This window comes from Lontra canadensis, unplaced genomic scaffold (genome assembly GCF_010015895.1).
Source record: "Lontra canadensis isolate GAN:19392208 unplaced genomic scaffold, GSC_riverotter_1.0 scaffold7, whole genome shotgun sequence".
NCBI classification, from domain to species: domain Eukaryota; kingdom Metazoa; phylum Chordata; class Mammalia; order Carnivora; family Mustelidae; genus Lontra; species Lontra canadensis.
Window position 1 is genome coordinate 27,264,751 of NW_022631001.1, and position 18,881 is coordinate 27,283,631.

Sequence of the window (18,881 nt, forward strand, 5' to 3'; positions counted from 1 at the left end):
TCATGATATTCTTTACCAAACTAAGTTTCTCTATTCATGTTTCATGTTCCAGTTAATCATACCACCATTTACCCTGAAGTGTCCCAAACTAGCAGTCACCCTTGGCCTTTCCTTTTTCTTTTCTTAGCTTCATATTTGATCCAAAATCAAGTTATACAATTTCTATTGTTTGAACATATAAGTTTGAACCCGTCTCTTTTTCTTTATTTCCACACACCCAGTCCAAATTTCCACTAAATCTCATCTCAACTATTTCAGTGCCTTCTGATAAATTTGCATGCCTTACAGCTTTAATTTAATCTGTTCTCTACAACATAATATAAAATGCTGTATTAAAAATAAATGCGATTGTGTCAAAACTACCCTCATCCATGATTAGCACATTAATTATTTCCCATATTTCTCATTTATGTTTTCATACTTGTCTTGAACCATAGGTTCTTTGCTCTTTGACTTCAATCATACCGCTTTTCATTTCATTCCTTTACTGCACCATGCTTTACCTTCTACAAGCTCTTTGGAGACAAGGCTTTCTTTGCCTGATATACCTTTCCCTAAACACTCTATTTTTTCCTAGTTAATTTCTCTTCAAAATTTAGACATCTTCATAATTATCATATTTTGAGAAAAGCAATTCCTAATCCTTTGAACAGGTGAGATACCCTGATTGTGTACTTTCATAGAAACATCCATTAATTAATCCATTTATTCAGTCATGTGGTAGGCAGAATTCTGAACACCCCATGAAAACATCCTGTTCTAATTCCCCAAACCTTTGAATATGTGAAATATCACTTCTGGTATTGTGTTATTATATGGCATAGCTGACCTTAAGATAGATGAATCCTTAGAAGAAGAGACATTCCTGCAACTAGCTGGTAACAGAAAAAGTTAGAGATAGTCAAAATACGAGAAGGATGTGATGCATTGTTGCTGGTTTGGTGATGAAAGAGGTCATGTGAGCAGCCTTAAGGAGCTGAGGAAGGCCAATAGACAACAATTGAATAATCTCAAGGGACTGGCTTCTGCCAACAGCCAAATGAATATGGAAACAGATTCTTCTCCAGGGCTTCCAGATAAGAAAGACACACATCCCCTTTCAGCATCACTTTGTAAGGTACACTCGAGGTGTGCCACAGTGGCTCAGTTTAGTGTCTGACTTGTGATTTTGGCTTAGATCATGATCCCAGGTCCTGGGATCAAGCCCTTCACTGGGCTTCATGCTCAGTGGAAGTCTTCTTGGCATTCTTTCCATCTTCTCCTCCCTCTGCCCCTCTCTTACTCATATGCGTTCTCTCTCTAAAATAAAAAATCTTGAAAAAATAGAAGGTATACTCAAGCAGAAATATATTAACAAATCTTAGTATCACAATTTTCTTTCTTACAAAAACTCTTTATGGAACCAGAGTATTTAACTCAGGTATGAAGGACATTAATTCCGGGAAAATGGCCTTGGAGATCCTGTATGGTGAAAAAGTAGAAAACCTTTACTTAGGTGAGGGACTTTAGTTCAGTCAGTTGGTTTGCACTTCTCACATCTCCAGGTCAGCTAACCAAGCTCAACTGGAAACCTTTACACAAACTTTGCAATTATTTATATGTATTCTTTTCTCTGAAAGACTAGAGGCTCCCAGGAGTAAACATTTCTAAGTTATCTCTTAATTAATTAATCTGTTGCCCTTTTTCGCACTCAAATTCATGTATACATTCAAAGGAATTATTAAGCAGCTATTATTTCACAGATACCACTATAAACTGAGTATATTTTGGCACCCTTACTTGGGGTTTACAGTCTAGTCAAGTGACAAACTATTATATATGTACATATATTGCATAGGACACAAACACAGTCCAGTGAATAATGTGAAAAAGAGAGTTGGCCAGGTTTTTCTGAGAAATTAAGCTTCTACTTGACTAATGAGAAATGAAGCTAGGAATGATACATAGGTAAGGGGGAAAGAGGATGTGAGAACATTACAGGCAGAGTAAGTGATGTCTGAGAAGACCCTGAGACCAGATAAGAGGTTAAAAGTTGATAGCCTTTGGCTCCAGTCTCACTTATATATCAACACACTTCTAATCTGCAATTCATATTCCTAACTTATTTTATAGTAAAAAATATTTAATAAATGATTCATATGTTTTTGGACAAACCAATCTCAGCAGAGTATGCATAGTTCTGTACAATTCTGTACAGTTTGTACAACCTTTCTGGCTTCATCCTGTACCACTCCCTCTTTAAGCTCTATACCACAGTCACACTTGTATCAATATAACAAGTGGTAAAGGCATAAAGAAGTTCAGGAATGGTTATCTTCCCACAAACACATTTATTTCTTTGAAAATATGGAGTCTTTTTTTTTAATGTTGCTCTTTCTTCCTAGGTTTTTATCTTTCTTACTGAATTTTTACTTTGCCTAGAAAGACCCCATACATTTTTCAAGATGAAACAAAAAACAGTCTCTCCTTTGTAGAGGTTTGTCTGATCTTCCCAGGCAAATTCTGGCAACTACTAATTTGCAGTTCCTCTAGTAATCTCTTGCACAGAACTTTATTATGGCACTTGTGTTCTGGTTCTGTATTTACCTGCCTTTGTCCTGGTATAAGACTATGTTTGTACCAGGAGAGAAAGGATCATGTTTAATATATTTTTCAGTCTTTAATCCCCAGCACTGTTTCCAGTACCAAGTAAACAGTGAATGTAAATTTGCAACATGGATTATCTTGATGGTCTTCCCACTAGCCTTGGCCAGGAGTTTTTAGTGCTTTTTAAAGGTAGCAGTTTCCTGCAAGGAATAGGAAGTCTCTTTTATGGTACCCAGACCCTGTTATATTTCATAGTTTCATCAGCTTTGGTCTTTCCTCTTTAGCATCCTAATCATGGCCTCCCTGATAGGCTTGGATTTCACACTGTAGATGATGGGGTTGAGCACAGGGGGCACCACCAGGTATGTATAGGCAACTAAGGCATGTACAATGGGAGGTAGGTGCCCCCCAAAACGGTGTATCATGGACAGGGTAATGCCTGGGATGAAGAAGACAAAAACAGCCAGGATATGGGAGACACACGTGTTGAAGGCTCGGATGCGTTCCCTGGGAGATGCCAGTCCTAGCACTGTGTGTAGGAGGAGAATGTAGGAGAGAATGATGAGCAGAGAATCGATGCCTCCAGTGGACAGTGCCATACAAAGCCCATAGAGGATGTTTATTGTGATGTCAGCACAGGCTCTTCTCATCACATCAGGATGGAAACAGAATGAGTGGGACAAGAGGATCTTATTAGGGCAGAAGTTCAGACGTTTGAGCAGGAAGGGCACTGGGAAGAGACAAAGGGTAGCACGGGCCACAATGGCCAGCCCAATACTAATGATGACATTATCGGTGAGGACAGCTGCATAGTGAAGAGGGTTGGAGATGGCCACAAAACGGTCAAATGACATGGCCAGGAGCACTGACGACTCCACCACAGAGAAAGAGTGGAGGAAGAACATCTGGACCAGGCAGGCATTGAAACCTATGAGCCGATGGTCAAACCAGAGCACAGCCAGGGTGGTGGGCAGTGTGGACAGAGTGAGGCCCACATCAGTGAGGGCCAGCATGGACAGAAAATAGTACATGGGCTGGTGCAGGCTGGGAGTTCTCCTTATAGCCAAGAGGATCAGGCAGTTTCCAGTGAGGGCCACCGTGTACATAGAGGAGAAGGGGATGGAGATCCATCCATGAATAGCCTCCAGCCCTGGGATGCCAATCATCAGGAAGGCATGTGGCTGGAAGAAGGAGATATTGACATAGGACTGGGAAGGCAGCATCTTTGGAAAGCAGTTGAGGTTTCTGGAAAGATGTGACTTCTTTAATCTGCACAGAAAGAAAGATAATGACAAGACACTTGTTATTAGGAAGACAATTAGTCATGCTATGTAGGTTATTTCATTATTTCCCATCTTCTCAGCTCTTTGTATTATTTTTTTAATCATTTTTATCATTTTTTTAAATTTATTTTCAGCATAACAGTATTCATTGTTTTTGTACCACACCCAGTGCTCCATGCAGTCCGTGCCCTCTCTAACACCCACCAGCTGGTGTTCCAAGAATATACATACATCAGCAAATATGTCCTCAAACCAATGTAGAATGTAGGGGATAGTTTAACTTCCTCATGATTACCATACAAAAATGATTGAAATAGAATTAGAATTTAGTTATTTCTTTTCTTTCTTTCTTTTATTTTGTAGAGCACTTTAAAAAAAATTTATGTTATTTTTTCAGTGTTCCATGATTCATTGTTATGAAGGGATGTTTGTTAATGCTCTTTAATATGTAAAGCCCTCTCTAAATGCTCATCATCATCATCATCATCGTCGTCATTGTCATCTGTGTCTTGGTCCTTATTTTTTCCTGTTAATACTGCATTTGGCTGTATTCTAAATGCTTTCACATAATTATTTCATTGTTGTGTCATAATTACCTTGCTGACAGAGAAGGGAAATATTTTAGTTAAAGTGAAAGAAAAGAAATTCTGAAGTCCATTTCAAGAAGAGAATACTACAGCATTCTTCCAAGTCAGTTATTATTGTTATTATTTTTAAAAGATTCTATTTATTTATTTGACAGAGGGAGAGAGAACACAAGCAGTGGGTGTTGAGGAAGGAGAAGCAGGCTTCCCACTGAGCTGGGAGCCTGATGCAGGGCTCCATCCCAGGACCCGGGGATCATGCCCTGAGCCAAAGGCAGATGCTTAACGACTGAGCCACGCAGGCACCCCTGAGTTAGCTATGAGAAATCAAGATCTTTTTGTGTTTGGAGGGTTTGAATATAGATCCTAGGACCTTCTCTTTTAATTATGTCCCAGTAATTATAAAGTCCCAGACTGAAAATGAACATAAGTACTAGGAAAGGATTGGTAAATGAAGAAACATTTGATGCTCCCCAGGTCACTGAGAACACTTAAATATTTGTGGTTCACCCATGCCTTGCCCAGAGCATATCAACCTGGATAAATTGATGTTCTTGTAATCCAGGCTACCCATTGCTTTTCAAGAATCATCCCCTCATTCCATTCACTCAACATTCCCCCAAACCTTTAAAAATCCAGCCAAACATTTTGGTCAGCCCCCATCACACTCAGCTTGAGGTCTTGATTTGTTCTTGTAAGTATGCCTACCTGTGAATCAGTCAGCACAGACACCTGACCAGCTGCGTGGGCCATAATTACAGAGAATATGGGCCCTGAGATGCTTTTCCAAGAGTTTGAATTTCTACAGCCACACACTGAAAACATGAATCATGTTTTAGTCTAGTCTCCTTTAGTATTTAGTGGGATCCATCCTATTAATGTCACCAATTTAGTATCTGATCCTGGGCAACTAAATTTACCAATTTATCAATTATTGAATATCTCTTATGTTTCAGATATTAGACCCCTCACTTATTTGTTTGTAAATAATATCTCTTGGTCTTAAAAATAATCATAAAAGTTTGGTGCCCCTCAGTGGCACAGTTGGTTGAGTGTTCGACTCTTGGTTTTGGCTCAGGTCATGATCTCAGGGTCAGAATCTTAATCTGCTTGAGGTAATCCTCCCTCTGCCCCTCTCTCTCATGCTCTCTGTCCCTCCCAAATAAATAAATACAACCTGAAGAAAAAAAAAAGACCATGTATGTTATTTGTGTGTATTTTTTCTTAATTTTTAAAAAAGATTTTATTTATTTATTTGACAGACAGAGATCATAAGTAGGCAGAGAGACAGGCAGATAGAGAGAAAGGAAGCAAGCTCCCCATGGAGCAGAGAGCCAGATGTAGGGTTCAATCCCAGGACCCTGGGATCATGACCTGAGTTGAAGGCAGAGGCTTTAACCCACTGAGCCACCCAGGCACCCCTTAAATAATATAATAAACATTAAAAATGGTAATATAAAAATAGTAAAACGGGAGGGGAGATGCTTAGTGAGTTCCTATAGGCCATTCTGGAAATGAGTCTAAATTCAGGTCTATTTTACTTAAACACATTCAGTGGTTTTACATTGCCTGTATTGGCCATGAGCTGTCCTACATGCTGGAGATTTGTGAAGTGTGGGGCTAGTTGGATCAGATTATCTGGAAGAGCTTGTAATCTCCTGTTGTTCCATGGTTACATAATTTGAAGCTGTGTGAATAAAGCGCCTTCCTATTTCTCACAAAACTGTCCCTTTGTTGCTCATTGTGACCTTTTGTGTCCTTCTTATAAAGCCATTTGCCTTTTATTGTGCTAATTATCTCATTCCTGTTTTTCCTTTTACTAATCTAAGTCACATTTCTTATGCACCTCCTAGGTGCACATATTCACAATTTATACTGTATAGTGTATATATAGTAAAGACTCATGGTTCCTTTAGATTAATGCAGTTAGTATCTACTTTTATCGTACTATTTTAAGATCAAACCAGGAAATACTTTGTCATTGGCAGCTTAAATCAGAATAGAGGGTGCATTCTGTGGTTTCCTTTGATTTGCAGGATTGATTTGAGGATTGATTTTACCTGGGATTTATATCACCATTCTCTCTCTTTCATCCTGCACTGATTTATCTAATACTGAATAATTGACATATCCTCCATTTGTTGTAGAAATTGCCCTTGTCCCCTCATTGATATGAAGTTCCTATGCAAGTCTGGGATTTGTGTGATCTATTGCTCTTATTGTTGTGAAGTATCCAAATGCTAAATTAAATAGAATATTACAAGAAGCCTGGAGCTCACAAGGGAAGATTATATGATACCATTTAAGACAAGTTGCTAAAATTTAGGGACAGCTCTTATGCAGTCAAGCCAATTTTTCCCTTATATCCAGATAATGGCTTTTCTATCACTTATTACATTTTGTGAATATTATAGTTTTACGAAGAGTCTGACATTGGGAAGGGATTCTGTGTGGTGAAAGGACAGATTTTATTTTTTCTGCCCATTTTAGTAGCCAAGTTGGATTGATAAGTTTCCTGGTTCCCATGAAATCCAAAAGTGTTATATTAAGTTGCTTAAGCCTGGAAGTGAGACTGGGTTTGGTTTTCTGTTATTATTTCCAGGATACTAAAGGATCAAAGATATTGCCAATTATAGCTCTCCTCTGAGGAACTAAATAATTTCTGTTTGAACAGTCTAGGATTCTGGGAACTTGTCACTGGGTGTGTCTAGGGAAAGTTAAGTTGCCTAGAAACAAAGAGCTGAATCCACCATGCTTTCTTAACCCAAAGCCGAGTGCATTTCTTTTTTTTTTTAATTCTTTTTTTCCCACAAAAAAAGGAAATTATAATTATGTGATGGAGATGTGATCCAACACTAAGGTGTAATCATTTTGCAATGTATATGCCAAGTGCTTTTCTAAAAGGCTCTTACTCAGAAGATTATGAAGGACAATCTCATAATGAGAGTTGAGACACCAAGCAAACATTCAGATCACTGGCAGGATGCTTGCTGGGATGGGATTTTTCAGATACTCTTACACTGTTGCTCTCCTTAGAGAAGCAAAAGAATACTAATCTGCTTGGACACAGAGTCTGGGTTTCTGAACAATTATCTGAATCAGGACATTTTCTATGCTTTAGGAAAGTAGCTGCCTTCCTTTCCTGTGCCGTATCTAGGTGCATAGACCTGCTGTCTCTCGAAGTCCAGGCCTCCTTACTCTTCTTCTTGCTTCTCTAACATCTGCTCACCCCCATCCCACTGGCTCTTCCTCTTGGCAGCAGCTGAAGAAAGGGGATCTCAGACTCAGTAACCAGACCTCGGTCCTTCTAAAGAGTGTAGAAGAGACTGTGTCTGGGCCCCAAGATACTCACTTTGCTTATCACAGCCTTCTCTACCTCTCCACATCCTGAAGAAGCCAGGAAAAATATGCAACTAAGATACTACCTTTATACTACTGGCTGGATGCCTTAGTGAGTTGCTATTCCCCAGGGATGTCCAAGCCATAGCCACAGAGGATAGTCTGTGCTTGCTTTTTCCTGGGCAATGGAAAATGTGTGGGATACATGTGTTGGCATAGAGGGCAGCAAATGAGATATTTGAGCAACTAAATTGTGGAGGAGATGCCTAGAATCATCATCATCTCTAGGTTTATCCATTCTACCATATCTGTAGGAAATTTTATTGGGCATTTCGGTTTTTTCCTTTACTGTGCCTTTTAATGATATCAGATCAGGCTTCTGGAGTCACACACAACATTTTCTGCCTTGCGGGCCCCCCACCCCCCAGCAATAGAATCTTTCAGAGACTCAGGGTTCTTTGTGTCTCTGTCTACTCTCCCCATGGCCCCCAGGGCTCAGGCAGGTTAAGCGCCCCTATTTCCTGTGTCTATTCTTCATGTGATATCATTGTGAAAGCCTCATTCTGTTGCACAGTGAATATGTATCAAGTAACCTCAGAAGATAGATGGGGAATAAAGTGTCCCAAGACAGAGAGAGATGAATGAAGGCACACATCTTTACTGAGAGCTTCCATATCTCTGTTTTTGTGTTTTTAAAGCAGAGTGTCTTCCATCCTAGGAAATTTTTTTTTTTTTGCTATCTTGTTCCATCCCCAGGAGTTTCTTTTTTATCCTAATAGAGTAAAATAAATTGAAAACCTGAAGAAACCACACATGTGAAATGCAGCAGTATCTGGTGTGTGTGTCTGTGTGTGTGTACACGCATAGCATCTTTATTGAGATACAACTGATGTGCAAAAAACTGCACTTATTCAATGTATACACTTTAATGAATTTGGATCTAAGCATTCATTCATGAATTTATCATCACTATCAAGGTAATATACATATCTCTCAACTCCAAAAGTTTCCTTGTTATAATGGCAGCATTTCTTTTTTTTTAAGGCTGAATAATATTCTACAGTATGTATATACCACATTTTCTTTATCCATTCATCTTTTGATAGACACTTGGATTGTTGGATATTGGCTGTTATGAATAATGGGGCAATGAAAATGGGAGCACTAGATATGTGAGAAAAATATCTCAACATAATAAAAGATTTTTATGACAGGCCCACAGCTAACATCATATTCAACAATGGAAAACTCAAATATTTTCCTTTAAGATCAGGAACCAGGCAAGGATGGCCATTCTTTCCACCTCTATTTAACACAGAACTGAAAGTCCTAAGAAGAGCAATTAGAGAACAAAAAGAAATAAAAGCATCCAAATTGCAATGTAAAATGTAAAATTATCTTTCTTTGTAGACAACATGATCTTATGTATAGAAAACTCCCAAAACTCCTTTAAAAAAAAACCTGTGACAACTAATAAACAAATTTAGTGAAGTTGCAGGAAACAAAATCAACATACAAAAATCAGTTGTGTGTCTATATATGAACAGTGAACTATCCAAAAACAAAATTAATAAAACAATCCCATTTACAATGACATCAAAAAGAATGAAATACTGAGATGAGGTGCCTGGGTGGCTCAGTCAGTTAAGTGACTGACTTCGGCTCAGGTCACGATCTCAGGATCCCGGAATCGAGCTCAGCATTGAGCCAGTGTTGGGCTCTGTGTGCAGCAGGGAGTCTGCTAGTCCCTTTCCCTTTCCCTTTGCACCTCCACCTACTCATGCTCATTCTCCCAAATAAAGAAATAAATAAAATCTTCAGAAAAATAAAATGGGTGCCTGGGTGGTATAGCTCTTGAGCATCTGACTCTTGGTTTTGGCTCAGTTTGTGATCTTGGAGTGAGATCAGGCCCAGCAAGGGGCTCCATGCTCAGAATGGAGTCTGCTCCAGACTCTCTCTCCCTTGGCCCCTCCTTGCTGTCCTCTCTCTCTCTCAAAAAAAAAAAAAAAAAAAAAAGAATAAAATACTTAGGAGTAACTGGATCAAGGAGGTGAAAGACTTATATACAGAAAACTATAAATTATTGATGAAGGAAATTTAGTCACAAATAAATAGAAAGACATTGCATGTTCATGGATTGAAAGACTTAATATTGTCACAAAAATCCACATTACCCAAAGTGATCTATGAATTCCATGCAGTTCCTATGAAAATCTCAATTACATTTTTTATAGAAATAGGAGAAAATAATCCTAAAATTCATATGGAGCCACAAGAGATCCAAAATAGTCAAAGTAGTCTGAGATAGAAAACAAATTTGGAGGTGTCACATTTCCTGATTTCAAAGTACTTTGTAAGTCTACAGTAATTTCAAACAGTATGGTATGGGTACCTGGCTGGTTCAGTTGTAGATGAGCATGCTGGGTGTAGAGATTATTTTAAAAATAAAAAAAAAATCAGTATGCTATTGGTATAAAAACTGACATTTGGGATAGGGAGCCCAGAAATAAATGGCATATGTACAGTCAACTGATTTTTGACAAGGGTCCCAAGAATATGCAATGGCGTAAAGACAATTTCCTTAACAAATGGTTGGTAAAACTGGGTGTCCTCATGCAAATGAATGATATCAGACTCTTATACCATATACAAAAAAATGGACCTGAACTTATAAAACTCCTAAAAAAACAGAGAAGAATTTTTATGACTTTGGACTTGGCAATAATTTATTAGATATGGGCCAAAGGCACAATCAATAAAAAACAAAATTAGACAAGTGTGGCTGCAGCAAACTAAAAAGTTAATGCACAGAAAAGGAAACAACAGAGTAAAAAAGGCAACCCATGGAATAAGAGAAAATATTTGTAAACCACATACCTGATAAAGGACTAATATAAAAATATATATAAGGGACTCTTCCAACTCAATAACAGAAACTCCAAAAAACCTGATTAACAAATGGACTAAGGAATTGAATATATATTTCTCCAAAACATGCAAAGGGCCAGCAGGTATATGAATAGGTGCTCAACATCACTAATTACTAATGAAAAGCAAATCAAAACTACAGTGAAATATCATGCCAACCCTTTTAGGGTGGCTATGATCAGGAAAGAAAGAAAGGAAGGATGAAAAAGAAAGAGAGAAAGAAAGAAAGAAAGGATGAAAAAGAAAGAAAGAAAAAGAAAGAAAGAAAGAAAGAAAGGGAAAAAAGAAAAAAGAAAAGAAAGAGAAAGAAAGAAAGAAAGAAAGAAAGAAAAAGAAAGAAAGAAAGGAAGGAAGGAAGGAAGAAAAAGAAAGAAAGAAACATTCAAATGATAACAAATATTGGTAAGGATGTGGACAAATTGGAACCTCTGTGTACTGTTGGCAGTAATGTAAACTGGTGTAGCCTCTCTGGAAAACAGTATTCAGGTCCTCAAAAAGAAGTAGAAGTACCATATCATCCAGTTATGCCATTCCTGGATGTAAACCCAAAAAAACTGATGTCAGGATTCAAAGCGATATTCACAGAAGCATCTTAAAAAAACATTTATATTCCCAAACATTGGCCTCCTAATCTTATTTCAAATTGCCAATGCCCCAGTTTTCTGCCAGTGTGCCTGCCAGTGAAGAAAGTGCCTGCCTCAGCGGTCTCTTTGGGAGGACTTTCAAATGAAGGTGGCTCTACCCCGGGGACATCCAATTTTAAGAGCTGAGGCAAAATAGAATGAGTTTCTACCAATACAATCTCAGGCAACTGTGGAAGACTGGAGGAAATCCATTCTTGAGCAAGAAGATGCTTTTTGGAGCAAAGGATGCCCATTTGCTCCACAGCTGTTTGTAAAGTTACATCTATAGCTTCCATTGCTTGGAGTATGGCTTGAACTTAGTAAAGAGTTTTATTGAATAAACATCAGGATATTTCTTCAGGAATTATGATTTATAAATAGGTTTATTCAAATTATGTTCCTGAAGCAATGTCTAGGCCAATCCTTTTAATGGGTAATGAAGGCATTCAGTGTAAATGGGTGAATCAGTAATTGCCTTCCAGGAAGTAGAATACATTAGTCAAAAGATGATTTCAATAGCAAGTGGTAAATTTTTTGAGAGAGGTGTGTGCCAGTTTCAAAGAGAGTGGAAGAGAGATGATGAGGGAATAAGACACGGAAGACAGAACCTTTGATCTCTTCCTGGAAGGATGAGAGTCTTCCAGTTAAGGTGGAGAAAAGTAGTAGGTGACTACTACAGTATTAGACAAAGCTGGGGATCCACTCCCAAGGGCTGTACAGTTATGGGTTCATCCTCTGCTGCCTGCATTTGGAAGTAAACTGGGGGGGGGAGTGCTGGACCCTGTATCCAGAGATCTTCATTTCTGACCAGATCCGTTGGCTTTGTGCTATATTCTTTCACTGTCTTCCTTTCTTCATTCATTCACTAAAACATTATTTATTAAGGAAGTATTCTTTTGTGCTAGCCCCAAGTTAACCATTGAGAAGTCAGAAATAACTGGAACATCATCACTGATCCCTACTTTCAAAGTCTCATACACAATTGTATATAATTACAATATGAAGTTTTAAGCACTACAGTTGAAGAAAGCACAAAGTGCTTAGGGATCACTGTGGAAACCCCTGGCTTGGCTTGGGATGGGACTGGAGAAAATCCCAATTCAAGTCTTAATGGAAAGCACATTCTAGCCAAGAAGAAATAGAATTATTTTGGTTCCTCTGCATTCTGATTCTGCATTCTTACCACCAGTGGATTAGCTTACCCAGGCTCAGTCTTAGGATCTCTCTCAGTATTCATTGATAATTACCTGGGAGACTGTGTTGTCTCTCTTGAGGTTATAGGATCGTGGGCATTAGGGCTTGGGGCTCACTTGCCTTCCCACTCTTCCCCTCTCAGACATGTACACACACATATGCACACACACACACACACACACACACACACACACCATACACACTTTTTCTGCAGATTCATCTGAAATTAAATTGTAGACATTGCAATACTTCTCAATGAACATTAACCATGTGACTCCTAAAAGTAGATTCTCCTACATAATCACAAAACTATTTTCAAATCTAAGCAAATCACGCTAATGTAATAATTTTATAAGTATAAAACACATATTCATTTTTCATAATTGTCCTAATAATTACTGGTTAATGCTAGCGTTGGGTTGTAATATCCCTTTAATCTCTTTTAATTTAGATTAATTCCCCAACATTTTTTTTAATAAACATTTTTTGAAAAGATGCTCGGTTAGGGGCGCCTGGTTGGCTCAGTGGGTTAGAGCCTCTGCCTTGGCTCAGGTCATGGTCCCCGGGGTACTGGGATCGAGCCCTGCGTTGGGCTGTCTGCCCGGCAGGGAGCCTGCTTCCTCTCTCTCTGTCTGCCTCTCTGCCTACTTGTGATCTCTGTCTGTCAAATGAATGAGTGAAATCTTTAAAAAAAAAAGATGCTCGGTTAATGTGTGTATGTTTGTGTTTGTCAGTGTGTGTGTATGTATGTGTGTGTGGTGTTACCCATATTCAAGATTTTTCCAGTTACTTTCTCACGGTTAGATTCGGGTTGGACAATTTTGGTGGGTGTTTTACAGGTGTGATTTTGTGTCCTTATTGTTCAAATCAGAAGTTATATAAGATCAGATGATCTTATTGTTGGTTAAGCTAAATTTGATCACTTGCTTAAGGTGGTCACTAGGAGTCTCTTTATCATAAAGACATATTCCTCCTTTACTATTTAGTAAATAGTGTGTGCAGTGATACTTTGAGACTGTGTGAATATTTTTTCCCAATATCTTTTCAGCCTTTTTTGATTAATTTTAAATTACATTAAAAACTGCAAAAGGTAATTTTCTAAATCTATCAGTACTTTCTAAAGAAGAGTTCTTTTTTCATTCTTTTCTCCCTCTTTGTCTTAAATATCACTAGGACTCACACTTTCTTTAAAAATTCAATTTGTTGTAACTGTTTGCTACCAAAATTAGTTTTAATGTTCTATTTGACCCATCTAGAGCCACTGGTAGCCTCTTCAAATGAGTTTCTGTGCATTTTTTCTACATGACCTTACTGTTTTTGTGTTCTTTATTTCTCCAGGGCATAAACTATTCCAGTATCATTTTATGATTTTTTTCTGCTTCATACCTAGAATTAGTCATTGCTCCAAGGATTCTAGGTTATTTAGGGTGGGCAATGGTATTTAAAAACCAGTATGTGGGCCCTAGCTTTGCTCATTGCTTCTGGCATTTTCAGAGGACAAAGAAGAGAACTATAGAGATAAGATTTTTTTTTTTTTAAGATTTTCTTTCTTTCTTTCTTTTATTTTTTATTTTTATTTTTTTTAAAGATTTTATTTATTTATTTGACAGAGAGAGATCACAAGCAGGCAGAGAGGCAGGCAGAGAGAGAGGAGGAAGCAGGCTCCCTGCTGAGCAGAGAGCCCGATGCGGGGCTCGATCCCAGGACTCTGAGATCATGACCTGAACCGAAGGCAGCGGCTTAACCCACTGAGCCACCCAGGCGCCCCTAGAGATAAGATTTTAAGAATACATCTAATTTCCCCATTATTAGCTTATCTTTAGCTTCCCTTCTCTTTTTCCTAGACTGTTACAACAGTCTCTTAAATGTGTTCCTTGCATTCTTTTTCTCCACTTTCACCTTTCTAACTTGTAACACACAGTTAAACCTCTGTAACTTTTACAAAGCAGTAGGCTTCCCACGGCTGACTCTTAAAAAAGGAATGAAGGCAGATGTATCCCTGAGGTCTGAAAGGCCCCAAGGAGCACAAAGTACGCTCATCATTTCTATCTCATCTCCTGTCCTTCTCCCTCCAACATGCACAGATTATGAGGAACCACATCTGACTGACTACTCACCTTTCCACAAACACACCAGATAGTTCCACACCTCAATGTTTTGTTTTAAGGAGTTATGTATTTATGTTAGAGGGGTGGTGGAGTGGGAGAGGGAGAGGGAAAGAGAGAATCCCAAGCAGATTCCCTGCTGGCATGGAGCCTGCCTAGGTGGGCTCAGTCTCAGGACCCTGAGATCATGACCTGAGTTCAAATCAAGAGTGGGTCACTTAACCAACTGACCACCCTGGTGCTCCACACCTCAGTGTTTTTGTGTTTTACATTCTTTCGCCTTTATTAGGTATGCCTTCCCTTTCCCCACCTTTTCTGTGTGACAAACTCCTACTCACCTTTCATCCTTCTTCCCTGACTCCTTTCTCATTTCCTCTTGATGAGACAGGAAACCCTCTTCCAGGTGCCTGTAGCACTTTGTGTGTACCTATCATAGCCTTATTACACTTGACTTAATTGTGTATTTAGAAGCTTCTGTCCTGCAACAGAGGGACAAGACCATGTATAATTCATTTTACTATCCCTAGTAATGAGCACAGAGTCTCTTGTACAAGTAAAAACTGAATTAAAAAGCTGAAGTTAATGAGTGCAGAAAAGAATCAAGAAGAGTGTTTGTCACTCATCAATCTGACGGTATCCAGTTGTCATACTCTTGATAATGTGTCTGGGTCAGGGATCTGAGTAAGGGGTTTCTGGACGTAAGACTGGCCATATTTTCCCTCAGATTCTGCAGTTGTTTCTTGGTTTCATCAGCCTTGCCTCTTCTCTCTCAGCATTCTGAACATGGCCTCCCTGATGGGCTTGGATTTCACACTGTAGATGATGGGGTTGAGCACAGGGGGCACCACCAGGTACACATAGGCAATGAGAACATGTACAATATGAGGCAGGTGCCTCCCAAAACGGTGGATCATTGACACTCCTATGACGGGGATATAGAAAATCAGAACAGCTAATATATGAGACACACATGTGTTTAGGGCCCGGACACGCTCCCTGGGAGAGGCTAGGCCCATCACTGTATGAAGAATAAGGGTATAGGACAGGACGATAAGCAAGGAGTCTACACCCACTGTGGATAAAACTACATAGAGCCCATAAAGGATGTTGACAGTAATATCAGCACAGGCCCGTTTCATGACATCTGCATGGAAACAGAAGGAATGGGACAGAAGGTTCTTATCAGGGCAGTAGTTCAGTCGCTTCAGTAAGAAGGGCCCAGGAAAGAGGGATATAGTGGCTCGAGCCACAATGGCCAACCCAATCCTAATGATGACACTATTGGTGAGGATAGTTGCATAGCGAAGAGGGTTGGAGATGGCTACAAAGCGGTCAAATGACATGGCCAGGAGCACCGACGACTCCACCACAGAGAAAGAGTGGAGGAAGAACATCTGGACCAGGCAGGCATTGAAACCTATGAGCCGATGGTCAAACCAGAGCACAGCCAGGGTGGTGGGCAGTGTGGACAGAGTGAGGCCCACATCGGTGAGGGCCAGCATGGACAGAAAGTAGTACATGGGCTGATGCAGGCTGGGAGTTCTCCTTATAGCCAAGAGGATCAGGCAGTTTCCAGTGAGGGCCACCGTGTACATAGAGGAGAAGGGGATGGAGATCCATCCATGAATAGCCTCCAGCCCTGGGATGCCAATCATTAGGAAGGCATGTGGCTGGAAGAAGGAAATATTGACATAGGACTGGGAAGGCAGCATCTTTGGAAAGTAGTTGAGGTATCCAGAAAGATGTGGCGTCTTCAGTCTGGGAAGAAAAATAACGACAAAATCATTGGAAAATAGAGTAGCTCTGATATTAGGTGACATGAGTTCCTACATGTTAGCAAATACGCAACATAAAGAGATTTAAAAATGTACTCCACCTAAAAGCCAACTAGATTATAACTCTAATTTAAATCTATTGACTATAACAGTCTCATTTTATAATGTGAAACACTGATTTCTTTGTATTTTGAAGAAAGCAGTGTTTTCTTTTAGAATATGAGTTGATCCTAAAAAGCCTAATAAAAAGTGCTTTATTTTAAACAAGAAACAATGGTCTCATGGAAGTAAATTGCAAATATATGATAGAAGACTAAAGGGTTGATAACATGGGCTTCTTATCTTTCTTTTCTTGGATTCACCTTTAAATTTCCAAACAGATAAGTAAATAAGCAAAACAAAAAAAACCAAAGAGCAACACCAAAATCCCCTCTAAAATAGGTCAATAAAAACTACATAAGGGCAACAGTCCATGAATTATTTTTCAGCAAAGATTTAAAAAACCTATCAAAAATAAATTTGAGAGCTGAAAGGTGTTTTACTATGAAGCCTAGGTGTACAGTTATGCTCTATCTTACCAATGTAATCAACTTACTCTGAAGTTAAGAATGACCTTTTTTTTTTTTCTTTGAGGGAGATGACAGAATTGGGTCTCTAAAACAGATTGCACATATTCTAGTAGAATATTTAAAAGAGAATATAATGAAATAAAGTTTTGACAGTATCAGTTCTGTCATTCTCCATTTCTTCTCTCTCAGACATATTTTGGATAAATATTAATTCCTGGTAGAGCTCACCCCATTCAAAGATGAGTAACAGAAAATTCCAACATAGAATTTGTGCAGACATATTATGTAAAAATTAAAAAGGATAAGACATGTTAAAAGTATGTAAAAATACTCTTTGAGATAAGGAATTATTAAGGAAGGAGAAGAAAATTATGGATAAAAATTTGTAAATAAGTGAAAGAAATCATGAACCAAATTAAAATATTTGATATTAAGGTATAAAAATGAGTTGGTAATAAAAAAGAAAGTGAACATCAAAATGGTAAACCAAAGAAAATAACATACTCAAAGATGGAGAACAGTATTGAAAATAATGAAATATAATTAAATGAAAACAATGATAAAAAGTAATTAGTCTATAATAAAGATGCTAAATAAATAGTAGAATTTTAAACATAATAGCTATTCCTGAAGAAGAGTAAAATAAAAATGAAAACCAGAAAGCTTCTAAAATATGTCATAAAATATTTTTCTGAAAATTGAAAAAAATGTAACACTAAAGTTTTTGTCAAGCACTAGGAAATAAAACCAATAAGCAAATATATATGTATTTAAGTATGGCAATTGTATTGTAAGGATAAACAAAAATTATACAGGTGCTCTGATAAAAGCAATGAATCTCAAAATGAAAAAGTTACCGCTTATCTCAGAAATCTCTTAAGACCACTAGACTACAAAGAAAGGATCAAAGTTCATAGAGAGTAGCAGAAAAATTGATGTAATCTACACATTCTTAATATATTTAGATATTATTCAGGTGGAAAAGGAAAAAAATACAAGTCAATATATTTGTATTATTATTTATAATATGGGCTATTATTAGTATAAGATACATCATTTGAGTCATTATTTTAGTGCATTTGGGAAGCAAAATTTTCAGGGTAAGAATGGAGGATATGTATGTAAATTCAAACAAGTTAGTTAAAATGCTGTAATCATGAAACTGAGAATATCAACTTGGGAATATCAGAGTAAGCTCAAGAGATATTTCTCTTTTAAATAATACATATCTTCTAGCTTTATTTACAGAAAACAGCTACAAACCAGAACAGTTCAGTAGCAAGGAACACACCTAATGCTTAGATGTGGTCTCTAAATGCCCTTTCCCCCAATTTCATAAATGGATGATAAGCCTTCCCCTGGAAATACACCAAATGACCTTGGATATCTTTTAATAGTAGAAAACGGGGAACTAAAGACAACTGAGGTTATTTTTAAAAGACAAAGTCAACTCAGAGAGTCTCCCACTTGCCAGATATGGGTCAACCAAGCATCAGTGAAAATAATAACTGCTACAGATCGAAACACACTGAGAGAGAGAGAGAGAGTGTTAAGGCTAGCTAGTGTATGTGTAAGTACGAGGTCAGCAAGGCTAGGCATTCAGTATTCTGAAAACTGACAAATAACCTACTTTTCTTCTATAATTGTAGCATGGTGTAAAGAAAGGAACTGAAGGTGGAAAACTTCTCTCCACAGAAGCATTCCAGCTATTAAGAAGTAATAGAACTGTGTGCCTGGGTGGCTCGGTCATCATGATCCTGGGGTCTTGGGATGGAGTCCTGCGTTGGCCTCCCTGCTCAGCAGGGAGTCTGCTTCTCCCTCTCCCTCAACCTTCCCCCGCCCACTTGTGCTCTCTCAAATAAATATATAAAATATTAAAAACAAAAAGTAATAGA

The 18,881-nt window shown here is 38.3% G+C and overlaps 2 protein-coding genes across 2 annotated transcripts; both read right to left on the reverse strand.

Moving 5' to 3' along the window:
• Positions 1–2,846: 2,846 nt before the first annotated feature.
• On the reverse strand, positions 2,847–3,809 carry LOC116865318 (olfactory receptor 51I2-like). The gene has a single exon (XM_032853587.1). It carries the CDS (start codon positions 3,807–3,809, stop codon positions 2,847–2,849), a length of 963 nt encoding a protein of 320 aa, XP_032709478.1.
• An 11,361-nt stretch (positions 3,810–15,170) lies between these two features.
• Positions 15,171–16,354, reverse strand: LOC116865319 (olfactory receptor 51I2-like). Its single transcript, XM_032853588.1, has one exon. It carries the CDS (start codon positions 16,352–16,354, stop codon positions 15,392–15,394), a length of 963 nt encoding a protein of 320 aa, XP_032709479.1. The 3' UTR covers positions 15,171–15,391.
• Positions 16,355–18,881: the final 2,527 nt, after the last annotated feature.

Bases quoted from the DNA above. Each gene is read 5' to 3' on its own strand.
- LOC116865318 (XM_032853587.1), bottom strand. From the start codon at position 3,809: ATGCTGCCTTCCCAGTCCTATGTCAATATCTCCTTCTTCCAGCCACAT.
- LOC116865319 (XM_032853588.1), bottom strand. From the start codon at position 16,354: ATGCTGCCTTCCCAGTCCTATGTCAATATTTCCTTCTTCCAGCCACAT.